The 20,350-nt window shown below is 45.0% G+C and overlaps 2 protein-coding genes across 2 annotated transcripts; one reads left to right on the forward strand and one right to left on the reverse strand.

Moving 5' to 3' along the window:
* Positions 1-6,223: 6,223 nt before the first annotated feature.
* Positions 6,224-12,507, forward strand: GRPEL1 (GrpE like 1, mitochondrial). Its single transcript, XM_063157571.1, has 4 exons — positions 6,224-6,323; positions 7,411-7,579; positions 9,072-9,153; positions 11,592-12,507. The coding sequence occupies exons 1-4, from the start codon at positions 6,253-6,255 to the stop codon at positions 11,936-11,938; spliced, it is 669 nt and encodes a 222-aa protein (XP_063013641.1). The 5' UTR covers positions 6,224-6,252; the 3' UTR covers positions 11,939-12,507.
* Positions 12,508-15,340: 2,833 nt separating this feature from the next.
* Positions 15,341-20,350, reverse strand: TADA2B (transcriptional adaptor 2B). Its single transcript, XM_063157569.1, has 2 exons — positions 20,064-20,350; positions 15,341-18,840 (listed from the first exon to the last, which is right to left on the reverse strand). The coding sequence occupies exons 1-2, from the start codon at positions 20,331-20,333 to the stop codon at positions 17,848-17,850; spliced, it is 1,263 nt and encodes a 420-aa protein (XP_063013639.1). The 5' UTR covers positions 20,334-20,350; the 3' UTR covers positions 15,341-17,847.

Consider the following 20,350-nt stretch of genomic DNA (forward strand, 5'->3'; position numbering starts at 1 on the left):
GGGAGCAGATTTTTATAGCTGTAACATGACAGTAATTTTATTCAGACTTTGCCAGCCAAAGCACTTGGGGAATCATAAAGAAGTTATACACACATGAAAAGAAGACACAATAGAAATATATATATATATTTTTTAAAATATCAAAATACAAATTAAACAAGCAAAGTGGTCTAATAAAAATACAGACATCAGTAGTAATAAGAAAAGCTATTTCTTTGAAATGGAAGAGCCTGCTTTGTTTGGTAATTATGATGAACTAAAAGAAAAGCCTTGGTGGGGCAGGCATTCTCCACCCTGATGCTTTCTCACAGCACAGGCACAATTACCACCCAACACCAACACCATGGAGCAGAGCAGCAGGTGCTGTCACACCATCTTTAGGGATTAACGCAGTGCTCTTGAAGCACCGGTCAGTAACAAAAAGCTGAAGAGGTTCTTGATCACAGTGCTATCTAAAGGAAACACAGCTTTGGCAAACCTGAGAATGAGTAAGCAGAGACAGAAGCAGGTGTTAAAGAGATTCTTCCACTCTAAACATAGCAGATGTGGTGATGGAAGGCAAAGAGTAGAAGTTAAAAGAGGAGGAAGGAGAAAGAACAACATGAGAACAAAAGCCAAGGACCAGCGATGTGTTTTAGTGGCAATGAGAAACAGCTCATCAGATCAGAGAACAGTGCAGAGACCAGGGACTGGCAATGGGGCCAGAAGGGAAGACTACATGGTGTCAGCTACAGCAGAAGAATTTCTATTTAACACCAATCATTAAAGTACAGATGTCCTTCTTGGTATTTTATTTTATTTTATTTCATTTTATTTTGTTTTCATCTAGCACAAGAGCATTCACAATGCTGAACCAGTAATTTTCATGCAGTTTCTGGTGATTAATAACACATTAACCCGAGGTGATTCATTGAATCTGAGGTGACCTTTAGAACAGCAGTGGAAGTGTGACAATTGTTTAAAAACTTAAAGCGGCCATGTTCTTGCTTTCTGAACAAGGTGCAAACACTGTGGATGTAATTAGGTGTTTTCCTTAAGTTCTGTCTGTATCTGCCTGGCATGAGTTTTACATTCTAATTTTACATCCAAAACCTGGAGATATACTATAGAGACAGAACCCAAATGATTTTGAGGGAAATCTGACAAAAAGGCACACTTGCTTTAAATGTCATTGGCATAGCTTTAATGATGATGTGAGCTCCTATAACATGGCTGAAGTTGCACCTTCAGAGGTGCTTGTGGAAAGCAAACAAAGTGTGAAGCATTCATTTTAGGGACAGGTTCAAGTCCAGCTTCAGAGACTGTGATCTTCACACAAAGCACCAAAAATGTGTTAGGTAGATTCTCTTTATGTGACAAAATTTTAAAGCTTTTTATTCCCTCCCACTACAGCTATTTTTAGCTGAACTCCTTGTCCACATTCTGGTTAGACTCATCTAGCCAGATTAGGATTAAATGTAGCAGTGGTCCCACAGGAGTGTTTACCCCCTCATTAATGAGGCACAGAATTACAATTAAAAGCTCTTGTTGCTTTCTAGAATTAAATAAAAGCAGAAGATAATATTTTTTAAATTTTGCCTTACACTTCCTTCATTCATAGCTTTTCAAAACCATTGCACAACGTCAGCAGAATGAGCATTCCCCCCTTGTCAACCATCTGGGAGCTCAGAGAAAGCCTTTGGGACTGCACTGGGATTCTGAGCCCTGAAACATTGCGATGGAACAGAGCTCCCTGCACCAGCCCAACCAACCCTGCTGTTCAACATCCTGTCAGTCATCACAAAAAATATGTCATAAGCAAAGGAGAAAGTCACACCACAGCCACCTCAGGCTTTTGTGGTGCTACTGGCAGCCCATTTGCCAGCATCTGGCTGGCAATCCTTCACTGTACAGCACTTGCTCTGACTAATACAAATCACTTGTACACAAAGGCAGCAGAAAAAAGCCCACAGCAACTAATTCTTCAAACCTTAAAGAAAAATTAAGAGAGGAAAATGTAGATCTGAATGTCAAAGTACCATTCCATTGTTAGCCTATGTGCAGAAATAGAGACCAACAACTGCTCTCTTCTTGGCAAATCTGAATGTGACCAGAGAGCTGATCTCCCCTTCTGTCCAATTGGTCTGGTAAACTGAGAGGCAACAATTGATTTTTATGAAAAAAATCTTCAGAAAAGCAATGACACCACACTCAAAGAACCACATCAGGTTTGACAACTCTTCTCTCAATGCTCCATAATTTTGTCTCAAGGTGGAAAGCCACATCAGCATGACAGTAAATTGTTTCTGGGCATTTGAACAGCTTGGTTCTGACTGGTAACTAAATAAAGTAAGATAGACAATGCCTGATTGGCAGAGTTTTCCCATTTTTATCACTCCGGGAATGCTACACGAGGCATACACGAGTGTCCACAACAATATGAGGGCTAAGAGAACTGTAACAGATAGCCAGATTTGTAAATCCTTGGGATACGAGATGACTTATGCATTACATTACAATAAATTGCCTCTGAAACTGTGGCATGCTGCTTTGGGGAAGGAACACTTCGGTGTCCTCCCAGGAACAGAACTTTTGTTATTCTCAATTGCTCTAATTAGTGTTCTTCAGAGCCCTGTGGCTATAGCTATTAGCTTTCCAACACAGCGACAACATTCTCCAGGCAACAAGATGGTTACAAAATACACCCTTCAAACTAGTTAGCAAAAGGCTATGGGAGCTCAAAAGTACTCTTTATAATCAGAGCAAGATGTATGATTCTGTATTTTCAGCCTAGGGAGAAACCAGGAAGAATGTAAGTGTTACACATTCAGTCTTGGGAGAGTTTTCTTAAAATGTTTACAGTAAAAATGATATATTCTGAATGCACAGATTAACTATTTTAGTACTGCTGTAATTAAAAGCAAATAAGGTTGTCTCCCTACACACACATCCCAACCTGCATTTCAGGATTAAAAGTTTCCGAATTCAAGTACTGATTTCAACTTTATTGTCCTCTGTCTGAAATGAACCCATGGATTATCTGATTCTCAGTCTTGATAACCCTTACAGAAGAAGAACTGCTATTATTTAATACACAAGGATCAGTCCCTTAATTTGCCACTAGGCATCTTCCCAGAGCAGACTATGGAAGATTCTGGCTGTGTGGTGTGATCTGTGATCTTTTCTAAAGGGCAGAGGTACTAATGTTTGTCTTCACTGCTGTATGGTTCAGTATGGTTCAGTAACAGGCTTACAGCTACATTATTATTTTTTAATTTGATTTAGGTATTTCCTGGTTACTGGCCTGAAAGGTCACTGCTGTAATATTTACAGAGATATTTTTGGTGGTCTCCCCACCCCAAGCTTGCTCCTACCACAGCTCAATATTTGGTTCTGGCTGGGATAGAACATTTGATTGGAGAAGATACAATAGCCTTTTTCCTTTACCCTCAAAACATTAATAAGAAAGTTCATATCTGAAACACAAATGTAATGACATTCTGTTTGCTGCCTGAATAGCAACAGACTATATCCTAGCATCAGGACTCTGAACAAGGTTTGGGGTTTTTTTCTTTTAGAGAAATAGAAATGCCTTAATTTTTCATTTAAGTTTTCAAGCACAGATCTTACACTTGTGGCATTGTTCATCTTGAAGTATTATGGGTTTTTACTGCAAGTGCAATATTAATAAAAAGAGACATTCAGTTGATATTCTGAATTTTCAAAATATCATAGAAATTTCTTTGTACTCACTACACAACTTTCTTGTAAGGTCCTGAAAGATTACTGCCCTTAATTGTAGTTGTAGAAATGTAGAAATGAGGTTAAGTAACTGCCCAAAATCACAAAGTTAATCACTAGAGGAAGTGGGAATGCTATCCTATTTTATTTTATCATTAGGCTCAGAGAAATTAGAGGTTAAAATCACTTTCAAACCACAAGTTGAAAAGTGGCAGCTGGTTCACAGAATCACAGAATATTCTGAGTTGGAAGGGACCCACAAGAATCATTGAGTCCAACTCTTAAGTGAATGGCCTATGCAGGGATGATGGTTGACTGTTTAGAATTCAGAATAAGCATTATTTATCTTCAATTCATATTCAAACCCAGTATTTATGTGAAGAAGTAAAGATTGCTTGATAGGGAGAAGACCGGATGAGAAAAAACTGTGCTTGTTCCTGAACACTATGACAGCCAACCAGGCCCAGCAACAGATGCTGAATATTCAGGAGCTGAGTATAAAAACACTGAACTCCAGAGCTGACTCTGCAATAAACCCAGAACAGCCTGCAATAGCCTGAGTCAAAACAAGACATGAAAAAGTCTTGAGTGGGACAGTACTTACAGCCAACAGCAGCCAGGATGCAAACAAGCTCCAGTAAACTTGCATGTTCTTCTTGTGAAGCTGCAGATGTTGTTTGGTCTTGACCCATCAGCATGTAAGCCAGCTGCAGGTTTTTCATGGCAGCTGGGAAATTTGCATGACTCACAACAAAATGCATTTTCACTGTCCCTTACCTTGAAAGGTTACTTGCAGAGGGCCAGTGAAATGTCATTTGGGGTAAATGGCTTCTCATACAAGCAGGGTATTGTTCCAGACATATAAAGTCTAATATATATCCTCAGTTGTTGAGATATGTTGGCAGTGGGTTCTTCTCAATCTTTTATTATCAATTCTGTGATTTTGTGATCAATCACTAATCAAGCCCGACTTCCAAAGATGGTGGGCAGCAAAGAAATGGAGACAAGCTGAAACAGGAATCTACATCCAAAGATGTGGGGAAAAACAACCCATAAGAAATATGATACAGACAGACTCCTTGTCTAGGTTTTGCAAGGAAGAATCTTTTCAGGAAACATTTTAAAAACATCAGACCTAAAGATCCAATTGCCTTCTTGGTCTCATTTCTTCATGGTTTTCAGTAGACATCATCCTTTATAGCTTTGTTTTCTCCTTGTTCTCTCTGATTCTTTCTCATCATTATCTTAACAAATTTCCTCAATTATTTCTTTCAGTGTTTCTGAGGATAAAGCTTGAAATTTGTGACTCATCAACTTTCTGGAAAGCAGATACTGACCACCACTCCATGTGGACAGGACATGGCACACAACCTTCCTCTTTGCTGTGTTATGGGAATGTACCAGTGTCACATCACAGAACAGCCACAGACAAAATAAGGCTCAGTGGGATCTAAACTTGCCGTGGTATGAGGCCACTGACCTGTTCCATTTATCCTGCTTTCTGCACAGGCTGTGGCACAGCCCAAGCCAGGCAAAGCAATCTGCTGAATAAAGGCCTTGCTGGAACCTTGGTGCGCTCTGGCAAAGCTCCGCTGTGCTAAACAAGGTCCCACGGGATCCTCATGCAGCGAGCCAAAAATGTCTTGTACACCTTTTCTTTCAGTATGCAGTTTAATTTTTCACTTAAGTATAACAACTACTAAACTTCCATTACAGAATTTGCATCTTTATCCTTCAGATTTCATTAGGAGAGTGCACAAACGTGTGCAGGAATCAGGCTAACAGCTGGCGTTCAGGCATCTGTGCATAACCCAGCACTGAGCCTCACGGCTGCACAATAAATACGTGACCCGGGTTTATTTCCCCCTGCCCTTTAACAAGACATTGACAAAGCAGCAGAGGAACTGCCCGAGTTCAGCTATCCCAGCACCACGGGCAGGGCTCCCCCGGCCTCCAGTGACACAGGACACTTGCACAAACAGCTTGCACAAGCAGGTGGCCCAATCTGGAACTAGTGGATTAGCAACATTATTCCACTTAATGAAAGCTCGAGATTTCATTAAATGAAATGATTGTTCAGCACGAGTATACACAGCAGTTAGAGCGTGTATGGATCGAAACCGCTCTGTGGAGATTTGCAAATTACTGACGGGTGCTACAAGGTGTTATTTGTAAAGGGCTTATCCAGCACTTAAAATGAACTAAAATCTTCAAACTTTTCCAGTCACAGCTGGAATGGGGGGATCACGCGAGCGTACGGCCAGGACAGCGACCTCCTCCTCCCACCCACCAGACAAAATGGCGGCCGGCCCGCGCCCCGCCGGCGGCCCCGCCCTCCGCGCGTCACGGTGGGGCGAGGCGCGCGCGCCCCTCTGGGCGCTCCGCCGCGCCCCGGAATAGCCGCATGTTCGGCCCGGGGCGGCGCGTCCGCCCTGCTGATTGGCTCTCGGCCGCGTCACTCCCGGCCCTCCCGCTCGCTGATTGGCGCGGTGCGGGGGGCGGGCCGAGGCGGCCGGAGGGCAGGAAGGCGCCATGGCGGCCGTGGCCCAGTGCGTGCGGGGAGCGGTGCGCCCGCGCCTCCCGCTACTGAGCGTCGCACTGAGGTGAGGGGGCCGCGCCGCGCCGCTCACCCGACACCGGGCACTCGGGTCGGGGCCGCGCTCGCCGCCGCACCGGGAGGAGAGCGAGGCGCGGGCCCGCCGCGCTGGGCTCCCAAGCCCTGAAGAACCCTGTCCGACAGCCGGGCCGGGCCGGGCTGGGCCGGGGCCGCCCCCATCCCCCGCCGCTCTTCGGTGCTCTCCATTGCTCTTCTCCGGGAGAGCGGGCCCGGCTCGGTCCGGCACTGCGGGGAGACCGGAGGCTCCAGGCCCGGAGCGTCCATGCGGCGGGCGGGGATAGAGCCCTTGTGCGAGCGCGGCGCTGGTCCCGCAGCCTCGTCCTTGGGTGGCTCGGCTCGCTCAGCCTTGGGAACGCCGCGGGGCATGGGGAGCCATTGTGTGTGCGGGCGGGCCCGGGCTCCCCGCTGCTTGCCGGGGACAGGCGGCACGGGGTGCCGGTGCACTGAGGGGACAGGAGGCACGGGGGTGCCTCTACTGAGGGGACAGGCGGCTCGGGGGTGCCGGTGCACTGAGGGGACAGGAGCCACTGAGGGGACAGGAGGCACGGGGGTGCCGGTGCACAGCGGGGACAGGAGGCACTGAGGGGACAGGCGGCTCGGGGGTGCCGGTGCACAGCGGGGACAGGCGGCACGGGGGTGCCGCTGCTCTGAGGGGACAGGCGGCACGGGGGTGCCTCTCCAGCGGCCAGGCCCGGCTCTGCGCCTGGCTTTTCTGGGAGGCTCTTGCCGGCGATTGCATCACGGAATTTGTTTCTTCATAGAGCGCAGGGCTGAAAACGCGCACTCCCCTTTGAAGCTCTGTGAAGTTCTGTGACTATGAACTGAGTGTAGTGGACACTTACAGGCTGATATCTTGCCACAGTTACTTACTGCTACATTTTAAATGGCCGGAGGTCTGCTGCTTTTGGCAGCGGGTTCTGCACGCAGTATTCACAAGCTTAGAATTGTATGAATTCGTGCTTTGATATGGGAATTTTGTGGATGTTATGTGTCAAAGTGTCTTTTATATCTAGAAAATGCTGATATCTTACAAAATAGGCACCAGAATAATAATTTCCGTCTTTTTGCCTTAGAACATCGCCACGACTGCTTTGTGCAGCAACACAACAGAAAAATACTGGCCAGAACTTGGAAGAAGACCAGAGTCAGAGCCAAAATGAGCAGAAGGTGGAACCCAGCTCTGTTGAAAAACTGCTAGCTGAAGAAAAGGCCAAACTGGAAGAACAGCTAAGAGAAGTTACTGTAAGTGCCCCTGGGTTATTAGGTTGCACATGTTGCAAGCTGTGTGCCCAAGAGCCTGCACAGTGGGAGCTCAGTGCACAGTCTGGATGTGGTTATGTGACTTCTGTTCAGTTGTGTAAAATCCACAATTTAATAATTTCTTTAAACTTAAGAGTACATGTCCTACAAGATCTGGGATGCATCCCTGGTTGAAAATTAATATCTTGGATAATTTCTTTCCAGTTTCTGGATGGAATTGGACCTTTTCCAGCCAGAAAACTGGCTACTGATTTTCACATACGTTTTGCTCAGTGGAGAAGCAATTTCTGTGAGCCATGGAAGGGTGTGAATGTGTCTCTGGTGTGTGCATTTCTGTGTGTTAACAGTAGACTTCATGGAAACAGCTGCTGGCTTTCCAAAGGTCAGAGTTAATGGTGCTTAGCTTTTGTACAATAGTGCACTTAGGCCATTGTTAGGAAGTTTCAAACCTTTTCTGTTGGAGAGCCCTTCAGACTCGAGGCTGAAGTGTCACATCCCTTCTGTGTTGCCTCGTGTATCTTGCATTCTCTCCTGTGCACAACTGCAGCAGCTGAAGGATGCCCTGGGAGGTGGGAGGTGGCATTAAGCTAAAATATTAATGAGTGCTTTATATGAAATGTCTTTCTGACATTTGAGACTTCAAGAGGTAGCCCAGAATCTTCTGTAGAACCAGCACCTGTGGGTCATACTTGGATTGAGTTTGCTTTCTGTTGCCCGTCCCAAAGCTCTACAGGAAAAATTGGAGATGTCATTTAATGCCTTACTTTGCTGTTGGTTGCTTAATGGAGCTCTTCAGGCAGCTTGTTGAGTATTTTTATTCTGTTTTGAGATTCTTCACTGGCATTCAAAGCTCAGGCATATTCAGGGTTAGTTGGTAAAGCACTCAGTGTGAATTTTTATTTTATAAATTTTATTGTATTTCACATCATAGTGCAGCTCCTGGTAAATGCCCATATTTCTAGGAATAGACCAAAACTTGACCTAAACAAGAGAGGAGTTAGGCTTCAGTTTGTAAAGGCTGAGAAAACTGAAGGCACTCTCTGGTGTTTGTGGAGAGGGAAGAGATGGTTTGAAAGTCATGCCTGGGTTGAATCTGATTTGCTGTAGTATCACTGCACCTCATGACTGATGAAGGATTTCTGGGAGCCCACTGCAGAAAAAGCAGAATTACTGGGTTCATAGAACTTTATATCTCTGTAGAGAGAAAAATTTTCCAGCTAATCTGTTGACAAATGCTAAGAGTTTGGAAAACCATCTGATTTCCTTTTCCTCATTTCTGTCCTTCTGAAGTGAAGCAAACTTTAGTCTTGCTAGGAGGGATGGGGTGATAATTGGCGTGTTCGTTCAGATTCCCCTAAATGGTGTATTTAGGGTATGAAGCTGTTTAAAATGCTGTTTTATACTGACTATGCTGGATTGTTGTCAGCTGCCTGACAAGGAGGAATAACTCCTGTTACTGTTTTTTCTTCTTTAGGAGAAGTACAAGCGTGCCTTGGCAGATGCAGAAAACGTGAGGCAAAGGAGCCAGAAACTGGTGGAGGAGGCAAAGTTATACGGTCAGTGGTGTTCACTCAGTGAGACCCAGGAAATGCAAAACCTGGAACAATGAAGCTGACTGGCTTATTATTGTATTGACAAGTTCTGCTTCCCAAAGATTCTGACTACTTGCTTAAATAATGAACAGTTTCCTCAGTTTGCATCAGAATTGTGACCATCTCCCCAGCCAAGGGCAAGACTTCAACTGATGAAGTCAACAGCTGACACTTTCTCTAAATTTAGTATCTGGTTTCCTACAATGTGTATTGCATTTGTAGATTTTTTTTTTTTTTTTTTTAGTAAGTTTTGCAGCCTGAAGTTTGCCTTTTCATGTACTTTGGTCTCAGATCTCACCAAGAACATAGAATATTGGTTTGGGTTTCTGGGGTGTTTTTGTTTTTTGGGGGGTTTTTTGTTTTGTTTTTTTTTGGGGGGAGGGGGATGTTAGGTTGTTTGGGGGCTTTTTTTGTGGGGTTGGTTGTTTTTTGGGGGGTGTTTTGGGGTTGGTTGAGGTTTTTTGTTTTGCTTTTTTGGTTGGTTGGGTGTTTTTATATTTTGTTTGAGGGTTTTTGTTGTTTTCTGTTCTTAGTGTTTTGAATTTGGTCCTTTTTTGATTTTGGGTTATTTTTGTGGGGTTTTTTTAGCCTTTTACAGTCTGTTGAAGATGATAGCTTTCAAATAGAAGTAATACCTCCGAATGAATGGATTCTTTTCAGTGGTAGAAATGTACAATCACTGGCTGTGAGGAGTGCTAGAAGCACATCTTCCTTTAAGAGCCAGACTAGTAGCATCTGATTTAGCTTTCTGACATTCCCAGCACAAATTTGTAAAACAGAAGTTGTGTGCAAATGCTGCAGCAGCAGAGTGCTGTTTTATCCTGGTGTTTAAAAAATGAGTTCTCTTTTTCACCACACAGCATACACAGCCGTAGTTGAATTCTCAGTACTCAAGTTCTCATTTCTGAACAAGGGTCTCCAGTTAATGTGTACTGTAAGAAAAGTACACAGCACTCCTGCATTCCTTTTCATGGATGTCTGAGTGCTTCATCCTGAGGCTGATTTGCAATAAGCATTGTTTGACTAATGTTCTACTTAGTGCAGAGTACTTGGAGTCATGTCTCAGCTTAGAGGTGCTACAATAGAAATTAATTTATTTTGAAAACTAGATTACATAGAATCTGTAGGTTTTACTGCTTATGCATGACTGCTTGTTCTGTTGAAAAAGGAGAAAGTAATTTCTGAGACTTGCATAAATTGGGAGTTGCAGTCACTGATATTTGCAAACATAATGTATGCAATAAAAAACCAAACCAAACCATCTTTTGAAGAGTTTGGTTATTTGGTTTGATCCAGATAACTAGACAGCTGATTTGTCTATATTTGGTACAGTTCAGCCCCAATCACAGCTCCAGTTTCTAGTTTGAAACCATGACAGGGTTTTTTTTCAGATTTTTGGAACTACTTGGACATTGTTAGTCACTGTTCTATAAAGAGCTTGAGTCTCTACAGAGTTGAGCAGTTTTTAGAGACCCTTTCCTGACAACTAGCTGATCCCACAGATCTTGTAAGGTGCTTCTACAGCTGTGGGGGTTTTTGTTTAAACCAGAGATGTGGCCTCTGGTAATGGTCATATCACTTCTTGGTAAGGAAAAAGCCCCATCCAGAATGTGATCTAGAATTAAAAAGGCTGAATCCAGCTTAAAAAAGAACCAAATCAAAACCCAAACTGAAACCCAGTGCTGTTTGTCCTTTGCTTACCTCTTTGTAGGAATGTGTTAATTTATTGAAATGTTTTAATTTTTTCTTGATTGCTGATGCCTTAAGTGAAAATAGTCCAGATTCTCTTAGTGTGAGCCACAGAACAGCCTCAGGACAAGGACTGGGATTAATCTGGAAATTGCTCAGTATTTGCAAGGCACAGCTGCTGATTCTGTAAAAGAGGTTTGTAGAGGGAGGGAGAGGTGCAAGTTCTCTTCATTCAAGGAAGAATCCTTGTTCATCTCTTGAAATGCTCATGAGTCTGATTACATGCTTGTCTTCTGCAAATCTTTTTATGACATCAGATTAAAAGGTAGAAAGGTAGGAATAGGGCAACATAATGCTTTGGAGTTAGGTGATGAGAGAGACATGAGGAAACTACTTGAAGCCAACTGAAGGTGTTGGTAACTTTGGTAAGAATTCTGTTATTGTTAGGTTTGAGTTAAAATCACTTTTTTTTTGTTTTCCATAGAAGTAGAGGAGATGGTGTGGATTTCAAGGTATCTCTAATAGTAATTTATTTAATCATCCAAAACTGGAAAGGATATTTTACCCCAAATGATTACAGTATCTCATATATTCTTAAAAGTCTAAGAGTGCAGATTATTGTTGTAGCTTTTGGGGTTGTGAGGTTGGGGGATTTGAACACTTGTTTCCCTCAGTGGACTAATCCCATTCTCTCCTCCTTTATACATTTTCAGGGATCCAGAGCTTCTGTAAGGACTTACTAGAAGTTGCAGACATTTTGGAGAAAGCGACAGAAAGCGTTCCAAAAGAAGAAATCAAAGATGAAAACCCTCACTTGAAGAGCTTGTACGAAGGTCTTGTCATGACCGAAATGCAGATCCAGAAGGTGTTCAAAAAGCACGGCCTGCTCAGACTGAACCCTGTGGGGGCCAAGTTCGACCCGTACGAGCACGAGGCGCTGTTCCACACGGCGGCCGAGGGCCGGGAGCCCGGCTCCATCGCGCTCGTCTCCAAGGTCGGCTACAAGCTGCACGGCCGCACGCTGCGGCCCGCCCTCGTGGGCGTGGTCAAGGACGCGTAGCGGCTCCGCCCGGGGCGCTCCGGTGCCGAACCACTATTAAACAGCTGCATGGTTTCTCTCACACCGTGCTTCCCTCGTTCCTCTGCTCCCTGAGAGGGTTACATGAGTTGGTTGAGGTTTCCCAGTGAAAATGAAGTAACCGATGAAATTCTCCTGCTTAGTGGCCTTCGACATCACTGTTCCATGAGCTCTTCTTCAGTGTGAAGAGAGCCATTAAGCCCTCTAATGCTTTAGATTAGATAATGTTTTATACAACTATTGCTCCTGAGATGGTGAATTAAATTGAAAAGAATGAAATGCTCACAAGAGTGGTGCAATTTCGAGTTTATCACTGTGTGTAGATTGAAAATGCAGATAGTGGTTCAGACAGTTCCTTTGGTTTTGTAGAATCTCACCTTGCAGAAGTGGGTGATGTAGTACAAATAACCTGCCTTCTGCAAGCACCCATCAGCTTTTACACACTGATGTGACAAATGCCCTGTTTTGTCTATTCAAAAATAATTTCTCAACAACTGAAACTGAAACCTGTGTGAATTCTGAACTGTAAATAAATGGCAATGGAGATTAGATATCTTTTGTAATTGCTCAACCTTTTTGTCCTGTACTAACATTGAATCAGGAAAACCATCTAATACTTGTATGGCATTGAAGAACCAATAGAATTTATCCTATCTCTGGATTTTTAATTTAATGTTGTATAAATTGGTTTAAATAATTTTTATAGTCTTGTAACTTCCAGCTTTGCAATCAGTTTGTTATGCAAACTGTAGTTACAATCCTGATGGGAGCCAGAACACCCAAAGAAGTGAATTGCTGAGAGTTTGGTATATGATTTCTTTCAGACTTATATAAATCATTGCATGTAAGTGGCTCAAACCAAAGTGTGAACTTAGTTTCATTTGCTTTATTTCTTACATTTACTCAGCTTGGATATTGGGTTGCACCAGAACTTTTCTCCATGCAACTCTTGCCATGTCTGACTCCACCTGCTGCTCCCAGTGCTGCAGCATCAGCACAAAACACAGCACCTGATTACCTGAACAACATTTGTCTGGTCACCTGGATAGGTGTGGGTGGAACCTGGCAAATGACACAACTGATAAAGGATCTGCACTCTTGGATTCTGAAAGCCCACACTGTTAACACACAGGACAGGATCTTCAAACTTAGGGAAGTTGAAGTTACTAGGTCCTGTAAAAAGTAAGTACTTCTGAGGTTTTTTTACCATGTTTCTGGTTATTGTGGATTAAGGAGCTTCTTACCCTAAAGTATTGATTATATTTTTTGTGATTCAGATAGAGAGTTGCCAAGAGCTTACTGAACACTGGACCTACTCATAGTGAGAAGTGATTACTCATTCCTTAAGCCATTCTTCCCAGAGCTGGTTTCCTTCATGGGAATTAAGCAGCTAACCAGGAACAGCCTAAGTGCACAAAACTGTTTGGAGGTTAGTCATGTTAATCATATGTAAGGATTCATTCTTTCTCAACTCTACAAAAGAATGCTTGGACTGGGCAGAGGAAGGAGAGTAATTATCTGATGTGTGAAGATAACTACAGTGTTAAATGTTTTGAACTAATCAAGTACAGGGAAAAAATGCAAAGATCAAGTTTAAAAATAGAGGGGGAAAAAAGGGGATTCCCTGTACTGAATTTGGACCTTCCTCTGGGACACTGTAGTTGTGTGAAGTAGGATTGAAGAAATGGTTTTGTTGCACTTTGACTGGGACCTGTTCTCACAGTGATGTCAAAAAAGGACCAGGTTCCATTTTATATACCTTTAAAGAACTGTCATGTGTTATGTCCCCTCCCAATCCCTCTGGATCTAAACTAAATGTAATAATAATGTCCTTAGTGTAGAAGTTTTTGTAATAGAGAGTTGAAACAAAGGGACACATTGTTCCCTAGCAGATGAAGATTTTGTTAATGAGCTTCCCAGTGCTTCACACAAAGTGTCATTTTTGGGCCACATCAGTTCATTAGGGGTGTTCTCAAACACCGGCTCCTGTTAATGTTCAGCACAAGGGTCATCTTTGAAGCTGGTAGCTGAGTCTCTCATTTGAGTGGTTCCCCTGCCCTCAGAAAGCCTTTGGCTGGAGTGAGAGCTCCAACCACCTGTGCACTCTGCCTTAGCCCAGGAAGGAGCACTGAAGAAATCAAGGAACAGAGGAAGGAGGTTCTGAAATTTAGGCACCTAACAAAGTTACCACCATTACTAGCTATCATACACTACATTTCCACCCATCACATTTAGCTACAATGCATCTCCAAATGTTATTGCAAAGACTTAAGCCATTTTCCTCATTGCCCAAGCTACATTATTGTTAAATCAGTCATGGAAAGAAACTTTAATACAAGTTTATTTACCAATTCACAATGCAAAAATTAGTAAAATGCTGTGTGCAAACATCAGTTAGGCTTTGTGTGATTTCAGCACAGGATTTGTGTGTCTGGCACAGCTACAAATGTAAACTTCAAATGAATGCAACATTCCCTTTAAGGAAGAAAAGCTGATGAGCTGAACATGCTCATGGGGTATCTTGCTTCACAGCACTGAGTGTGTCATCACTTGGGAGTGACTGGGGCTCGGGCAAAGCCATTTTGTGAGAAGAGTAAACCAGCAGGTTCCTGAAGCCTGCTCCAGTCGCAAAGGGATCGAATGCAGTGGGGCACAAGGGCAGAGCTTAGTTTGGGAGATTTCCCAGGCAGCTCATGGTCACAAGCCCTGCCCTCACTGCCTGCTGGGCCTGCCAGGAGCAGGGGCACGAGGGGCTGGAGCCAGAGCACTGCAGCATCCGAGCCCAGCTGGGCAGTGCACAGGGTGGGCGATGGGACACACAGCACAGCCCCACCCAGAGCACAAAATCGGTATTTTCAACAGCTTAGGGAGTGTTGCTTTTCCATAGGCTTACATCAATGGTGTTAAGACAGATACTATCATTAGTAACAACTTTAATTAGAAAAGTCAAGAGCATTAAGCATATAAAACACCTTGTCATTAGCAACATGAAGGCTGGATTATTTGTACAGTACAGGAAGCACTTCCAGATCAACACAAAATACAAGCTGAAAGAGCTCTTTGCCATCTCAGCCCCTTCACCACAGAAGAGAAGCAGCATAGCTGTAGTAAATTGCTGGATTAACATTAACTGCATCTCAATTTATAAGCAATCAAACAGAAAACCAGCAGCTCATAACAAAGGAATGCTTAGACTAAATCAGTTCCATGTGAAATATGGAACAGCAGCATCCTCTAGTGCAAGTCACCTTTAAAATTAAAAGCATAGCTGAAAATGAGACATTGCTTCTAGGGAAGCCCGTTCCAAGGGACTAATATTTGCTAAAGCAAACATTTACCACCTTGAGTTAGATTGCAAGTACAAAATAAATATTGATATCCATATTGCATACATTAAAAATACTTTTATTTTACATTCATTTTGATGTTCAATAAGTTACATCTAGCACCAAAGAAACATTTTGGAGGGGTTGAGGAATTAAGAAGCTACAAAGTGTAAATGCAGAATTCACTTCAACATTTAAATGACTCATTGGTGCCTAGATTTTTTCCTAAGTTATTGTTCAGATGGGCTTTATGCTATTGCTTCAGTTTAACTTAGATGTGCCAAAACAGTGTAGAAATATGAAAATCACAGATTTGAGGGAAAAACCCCCAGAAGAACCAAAACCAAAACAATTCTCTTAAACTCCCAGCTACATGCAGAATTGAGGCTTCAAAACAGCATGTTATGGCAGTTAAACAACCAAGTTACAAGAAGAACCAAATTGCATAACTAGAATGCTGAAAAGAAAGACTGAGCTTCCTTCTCACAGGAGCAGGACAGAGAAAATAACCAAGGGTTTATACCTAATGAACTTGTGTGCTGCTTGTACATGCATACAGGGTGGAAGTGGTTATTAAAGCTACTCAGCACACTGCAGTTAGCTCCACTGCTGCCAAGAAGAGACAGTTTGTCTCGAGTATGCCACAACAAACCACTTACAGATAAGCCAAACAAAGTATTACACCCCAGAGGACATAGCCCTTACCTTTTTGAAGGGACACAACATAAGCTCAAAAGAAAAAGGCACTCGAGTTTTGGTTTTCTTTCCTTAGAAATGCTGGCTTTGTAATTGTACTCTTTTTATTCTAAACTCACTGGTAACAATAGTTTGGTAAGGCTGGATGTATTAAATGAAACCCAGTTCTGATCAGAATACCTCTGCCAAACTGCAGAATTAATACTGTTTGAAGATTTTGTGGTATCCTCACTGACTACAGCCCAAAGCATCAAAGCAAGATGACATTTCCAGGTCTTGCACTCAGATTGAAGTCAGCCAGGTTCCAAGTTTGGTACACCTGCACTCCAGACCTGCCCAGCCTGCCTCCAGCCACAGCTTCCTGCTCCAGACATGACCAGCAGAGATGTTCAGGCACAAGTAACTGTGCCATCTTCCATGTGGCAACCACTGGTTTTTATTCATTTGGTTAAATACCAGCAGGGAATAGAAGGATGAAATGGGCATAATTTTTTTTTCTAATCCTCCTTTAACATCTTTCCCTTTATCATCAGACCTCACTAGAACAGCACTGTGGCTTGGGCATTTGTGTTCTCACTGTGCTACATCCCAGCTGGCTCCAGCAGCTCTGCAGGCAGCAGCTGTCAGAACTGGAGGAGATCCCTCCCAAGGTGCACAGCCCCTCTCCCTGTCAGTACACCCAGATTCAATGTGCCTGGGCTGGTACATCTCAAGGTGTGTGCAATTAGAACCCTGCAGTGGCTGGTTAAGCACTCCAAATTTAGGAACACTTTGTGCATTTTGACCAAATCTGCATCAATTGTTATTTTTGTTTTTAAAGACCAATCTCAGCCATCACAACCCATCTGAGAATCTTGCTCCCTTTCCCTGACTTCCCAACGAAATTTAGGAGGCAGCTACACCTCCTCAGGCTCTATGAGCTCAGAGGTTAAGATCCTAAAGGAGGAGAAGCAGGCTCCCCCAGTAAGGAAAAAGTGATTTTGCTGCCTGAGGCTCTCAGCTTCTGCCAAACACCTCACTGCCTACTCTCCCAAATGCCATTTCTGGCCCAAACCAGGTACCTTGCTGTAGCTGACCCCTCCTCTGGAGCAGAGCACCACAGCTGCTGGGGACTCCTGACACTCCAGTACCAAGCAGGAAACGTCAACTCTTCAGAGGGGTCTGTTTCAGGAAACTCAGGCCAAAACAATGCCCAGATCAGCTGGAGCTCTTCAAGAACTCCCCTCTACAGCACAAATCCCTGCAGGCGTCTCAGCTACCCCATTTCCTTCCTTCCCTCCTCTCCCTGCCACAGCTCAGCCCTGCTGTACTCCCAACAGGAACTCTCATCCCGGCGTCCCCACGCCTCGGCTGTAGTTACTGAGGAGAATGTTCCAAAGGCTTAGCACTGCTCACTAAAGTCCCTGCTCACCTCCTCCTGAGCACAGGGCTTTGGTAAGCTTCACTTTGCTGCCAGCATTATGCCAAAAAAAAACCACAAAACAAAGGGTGAAGAAAGTTTCCAGTGAATGAAACTATCTCCTACCTTCAGAGAAAAGCAAGGATTACACTGATATTCCTTTATCCAATAGTACAAACTACTCTGGGACTACCGGACTTGAGTAAGTTCACATGAAAAAATCTGTTCTAAGAATGTACCAAAAGCAGTGAAATCCAATGTAGAAGTTTCAGAATTAAGTATTTTCCATGATCCAAAGCAAAAGTCTACTTAAACCACCATGGATCATGATGACTCTGGAGGTTTGTGTATTTGCTCTTTTGTGTTTTTAACCGACATGGTTTCTGTATCTTTGGGGAGGGAAGGAAACAATAACGGAGTCCTTGAGGCTGTAATGGGCCTCTGCTGTGTTTTTTGAGATCAGCTGAATTTCATGAAGCATCCCTGGATATCCAACCACTTTCTGTCAGAAAGTTTAAAATCCTTTTCTTCAGTACCTTATCTAAGTAACTGGGAAGGCGACTCTTTGAAGGAATTCCTTGTCTTTTTTGGAGATGGTCTTTAATGATGATAGTTTTTACAGTCACATAACGTGCAGGACTCAAGTTCAGAGAGCTGCAGAGCACCTTTTCCCTGTCCGACAAGAGTTCAAAGCCAGGCAGGTTTTCAATGGCAGCAAATTCACCTTCTTTACCCTCTTCCTTCCCTCTCTTGGAACTAGCTATGTTCTTGTTCTCCTTCCTCTTTTCCCGTTTGTGCCGGGCCGCCTCATACTCCGCCGACTCCTCCATTTTGGTGATGCCGTTCCGCCGGTACCGCTGCAGCTCCCGAATCTTCGCTCGAAGTATCCTCTCCTTGTGCATGTTCTCAAAGAAGTCCTCAAACTCCTTACAAGACATGAACTGGTACAAAGGCCTCAGTTTCAACCTCAACTCCTTCTCTTCCTTCGTGATCTTCCGTTTGGGAGTTTTCTCCTTGTCCTTTTTGTCCTTGCCCAAGAAGGCCGGCACCAGGTTATAATCTCGCGCGATGTTCTTGCGCCGCTGCCTCTCCTTGAGCTTCCTCACGTACATGTCCACGTGGGCCCTCTTCAGCTCGATCTCCACGTCGTCGTCGTCGTAGTTGACCGAGAGGCCGCTGATGAGCGTCTCGGCGTCCTGGTCGTACTCGATCTCGTAGTCGTCGCGCAGGGGCATGTAGCCCAGCTGCTGCTGCTCGGCCACCGAGATGTCCAGCGGCGGCAGCGGCGTCGTCAGGCTGGGGGACAGCGGGCCGCCGCTGGGACACGTGTGGTCCGTCACCCTGTTGGGAATGGTGTCAGGGATGCAGGCCTTGCCCAGGTTGCCGTGGATGTACATGCTCACGTAGTGCTCCATCACCTCCTGAGGCGTTCGGGATGCGCCCACGTGAGCGGCCATGTCCTCCTAAACAGGAAAAAAGGAGCAGCGATGAAACGATTCCCGTTACATCTCCAGCATAATGAGCATGACTTTCTCCTTGCACCTCAAAAGTCAACTCCCAGTACCTAAACTTCTCTAGCAATACCACACTTCTATCAGATCTGTGATTTCAGCTCTGGATGAGCATTTACAGTGCATGGAGGCAGGTAAGCCACAAAAACAGCACCCCATGGTGACTCCCACAGAGCCAGCTCACCATAACCAGGAAGCTTTCCAAGCCCCAAGCCAACACCAACAGCACTGTACCCCACGGGTTTCGCTTGTTTATATGACATTCCTGAGGAGCAACATGGAAATAAACAGTATTTACTGTAAGAGTAATAACTTTTATTATTTTCTAGTTATTTAAGAACTAAGCAAGCTGCAATGATTGTACACTTTAAGGGTTTGAAACAGTCTTTATATTTAATGAAACAAAACATAAGTAACAACAAATCAAATAAATCAGAAACGAATCAAATGGTCCAGCAGAGGGCAATGAGGGTGACCGAGGGACTGGAGCATCTCGTACAAGGAGAGGCTGAGGGATTTGGGCTTGTTCAGCCTCAGGAAGGGACAACTGAGAGGGGACATCCCCAAAGTCCATCAGTATCTGAAAGGAGGTGTCAGATGGACCAGGCTCTGCTCTGTGGTGCCAAGCAACAGGACAAGAGGTGACAAGCAGAAACTGATGCACAGGAAATCCCACAGGTACGTGAGGAAGAACTTTTTCACTGTGCAGGTGACCGAGCACCGGGACACGCTGCCCAGAGAGGCTGTGGAGTCTCCCTCACTGGAAATAGCCACGAACCGTCTGGATGCAGTTCTGTGCAAGTGCTCCGGGATGACCACTGCAGTGCTTTCCGCCCTGACCCACTCTGTGCCTGTGAGACGCTTTCCTACTGCTGCAGTTAACCCAGGTCTGGCTGTGCAGGGCCGCTGCAGGCGAGCAGCCAGCCCCAGCCGGGACACCCTGGGGCACAGGCTCAGAGGCAGGTGCCAGCTCCGTGACACGGACGGGCTGTGGGGAAGCAAAGGCAGAACGTGGAGCAGCGACAGCTCCGAGCGGCGGGTGCGCTCCGGGAGCGGCGGGGAGCGAGGGGCAGCCCGGGCTCCGCAGCGCAGGACGCGCCCCGGGGCTGCTGTCAGGGCCGCCGGTCCCAGCAGGAGGATCGCCCCCGTCCCCGTCCCCGTCCCCCGGCCCTTACCCAGTTGCCGAAGCCGAACTGCTCGATGGCGTCCAGCAGCAGCTGCTCCTCGCGGCTGCTCCAGCCGCCCTCGGCCTCGGCGCCCCAGAGGGTGAAGCGGCCGCCGTCCACCAGCTGGTAGCCGTGCCATCGGCGGTGCGGGCCGATCTCGGCGCCCGCCGAGAAGCACTCGGGGCAGAGCTCGATGTCGGCGCACTCGGTGCAGCGGAAGCGCAGCGGGCTCACCTCGGCCAGGCAGTACACGCAGTACTTCTTCCCCAGTTCCGCCATCTTACCCCGCCCGCGCG

The sequence above is a fragment of the Melospiza melodia genome, chromosome 5 (assembly GCF_035770615.1).
Source record: "Melospiza melodia melodia isolate bMelMel2 chromosome 5, bMelMel2.pri, whole genome shotgun sequence".
Taxonomy (NCBI): Eukaryota; Metazoa; Chordata; class Aves; order Passeriformes; family Passerellidae; genus Melospiza; species Melospiza melodia.

Excerpts from the sequence above, each read along its gene's own strand:
- GRPEL1 (XM_063157571.1), top strand. The coding sequence starts at position 6,253 with ATGGCGGCCGTGGCCCAGTGCGTGCGGGGAGCGGTGCGCCCGCGCCTC. Across the intron at positions 6,324-7,410 it reads CTACTGAGCGTCGCACTGAG|AACATCGCCACGACTGCTTT; the intron begins GTGAGGGGGCCG and ends TTTTTGCCTTAG. Across the intron at positions 9,154-11,591 it reads GGAGGAGGCAAAGTTATACG|GGATCCAGAGCTTCTGTAAG; the intron begins GTCAGTGGTGTT and ends ATACATTTTCAG.
- TADA2B (XM_063157569.1), bottom strand. The coding sequence starts at position 20,333 with ATGGCGGAACTGGGGAAGAAGTACTGCGTGTACTGCCTGGCCGAGGTG. Across the intron at positions 18,841-20,063 it reads AGTTCGGCTTCGGCAACTGG|GAGGACATGGCCGCTCACGT; the intron begins GTAAGGGCCGGG and ends TTTCCTGTTTAG.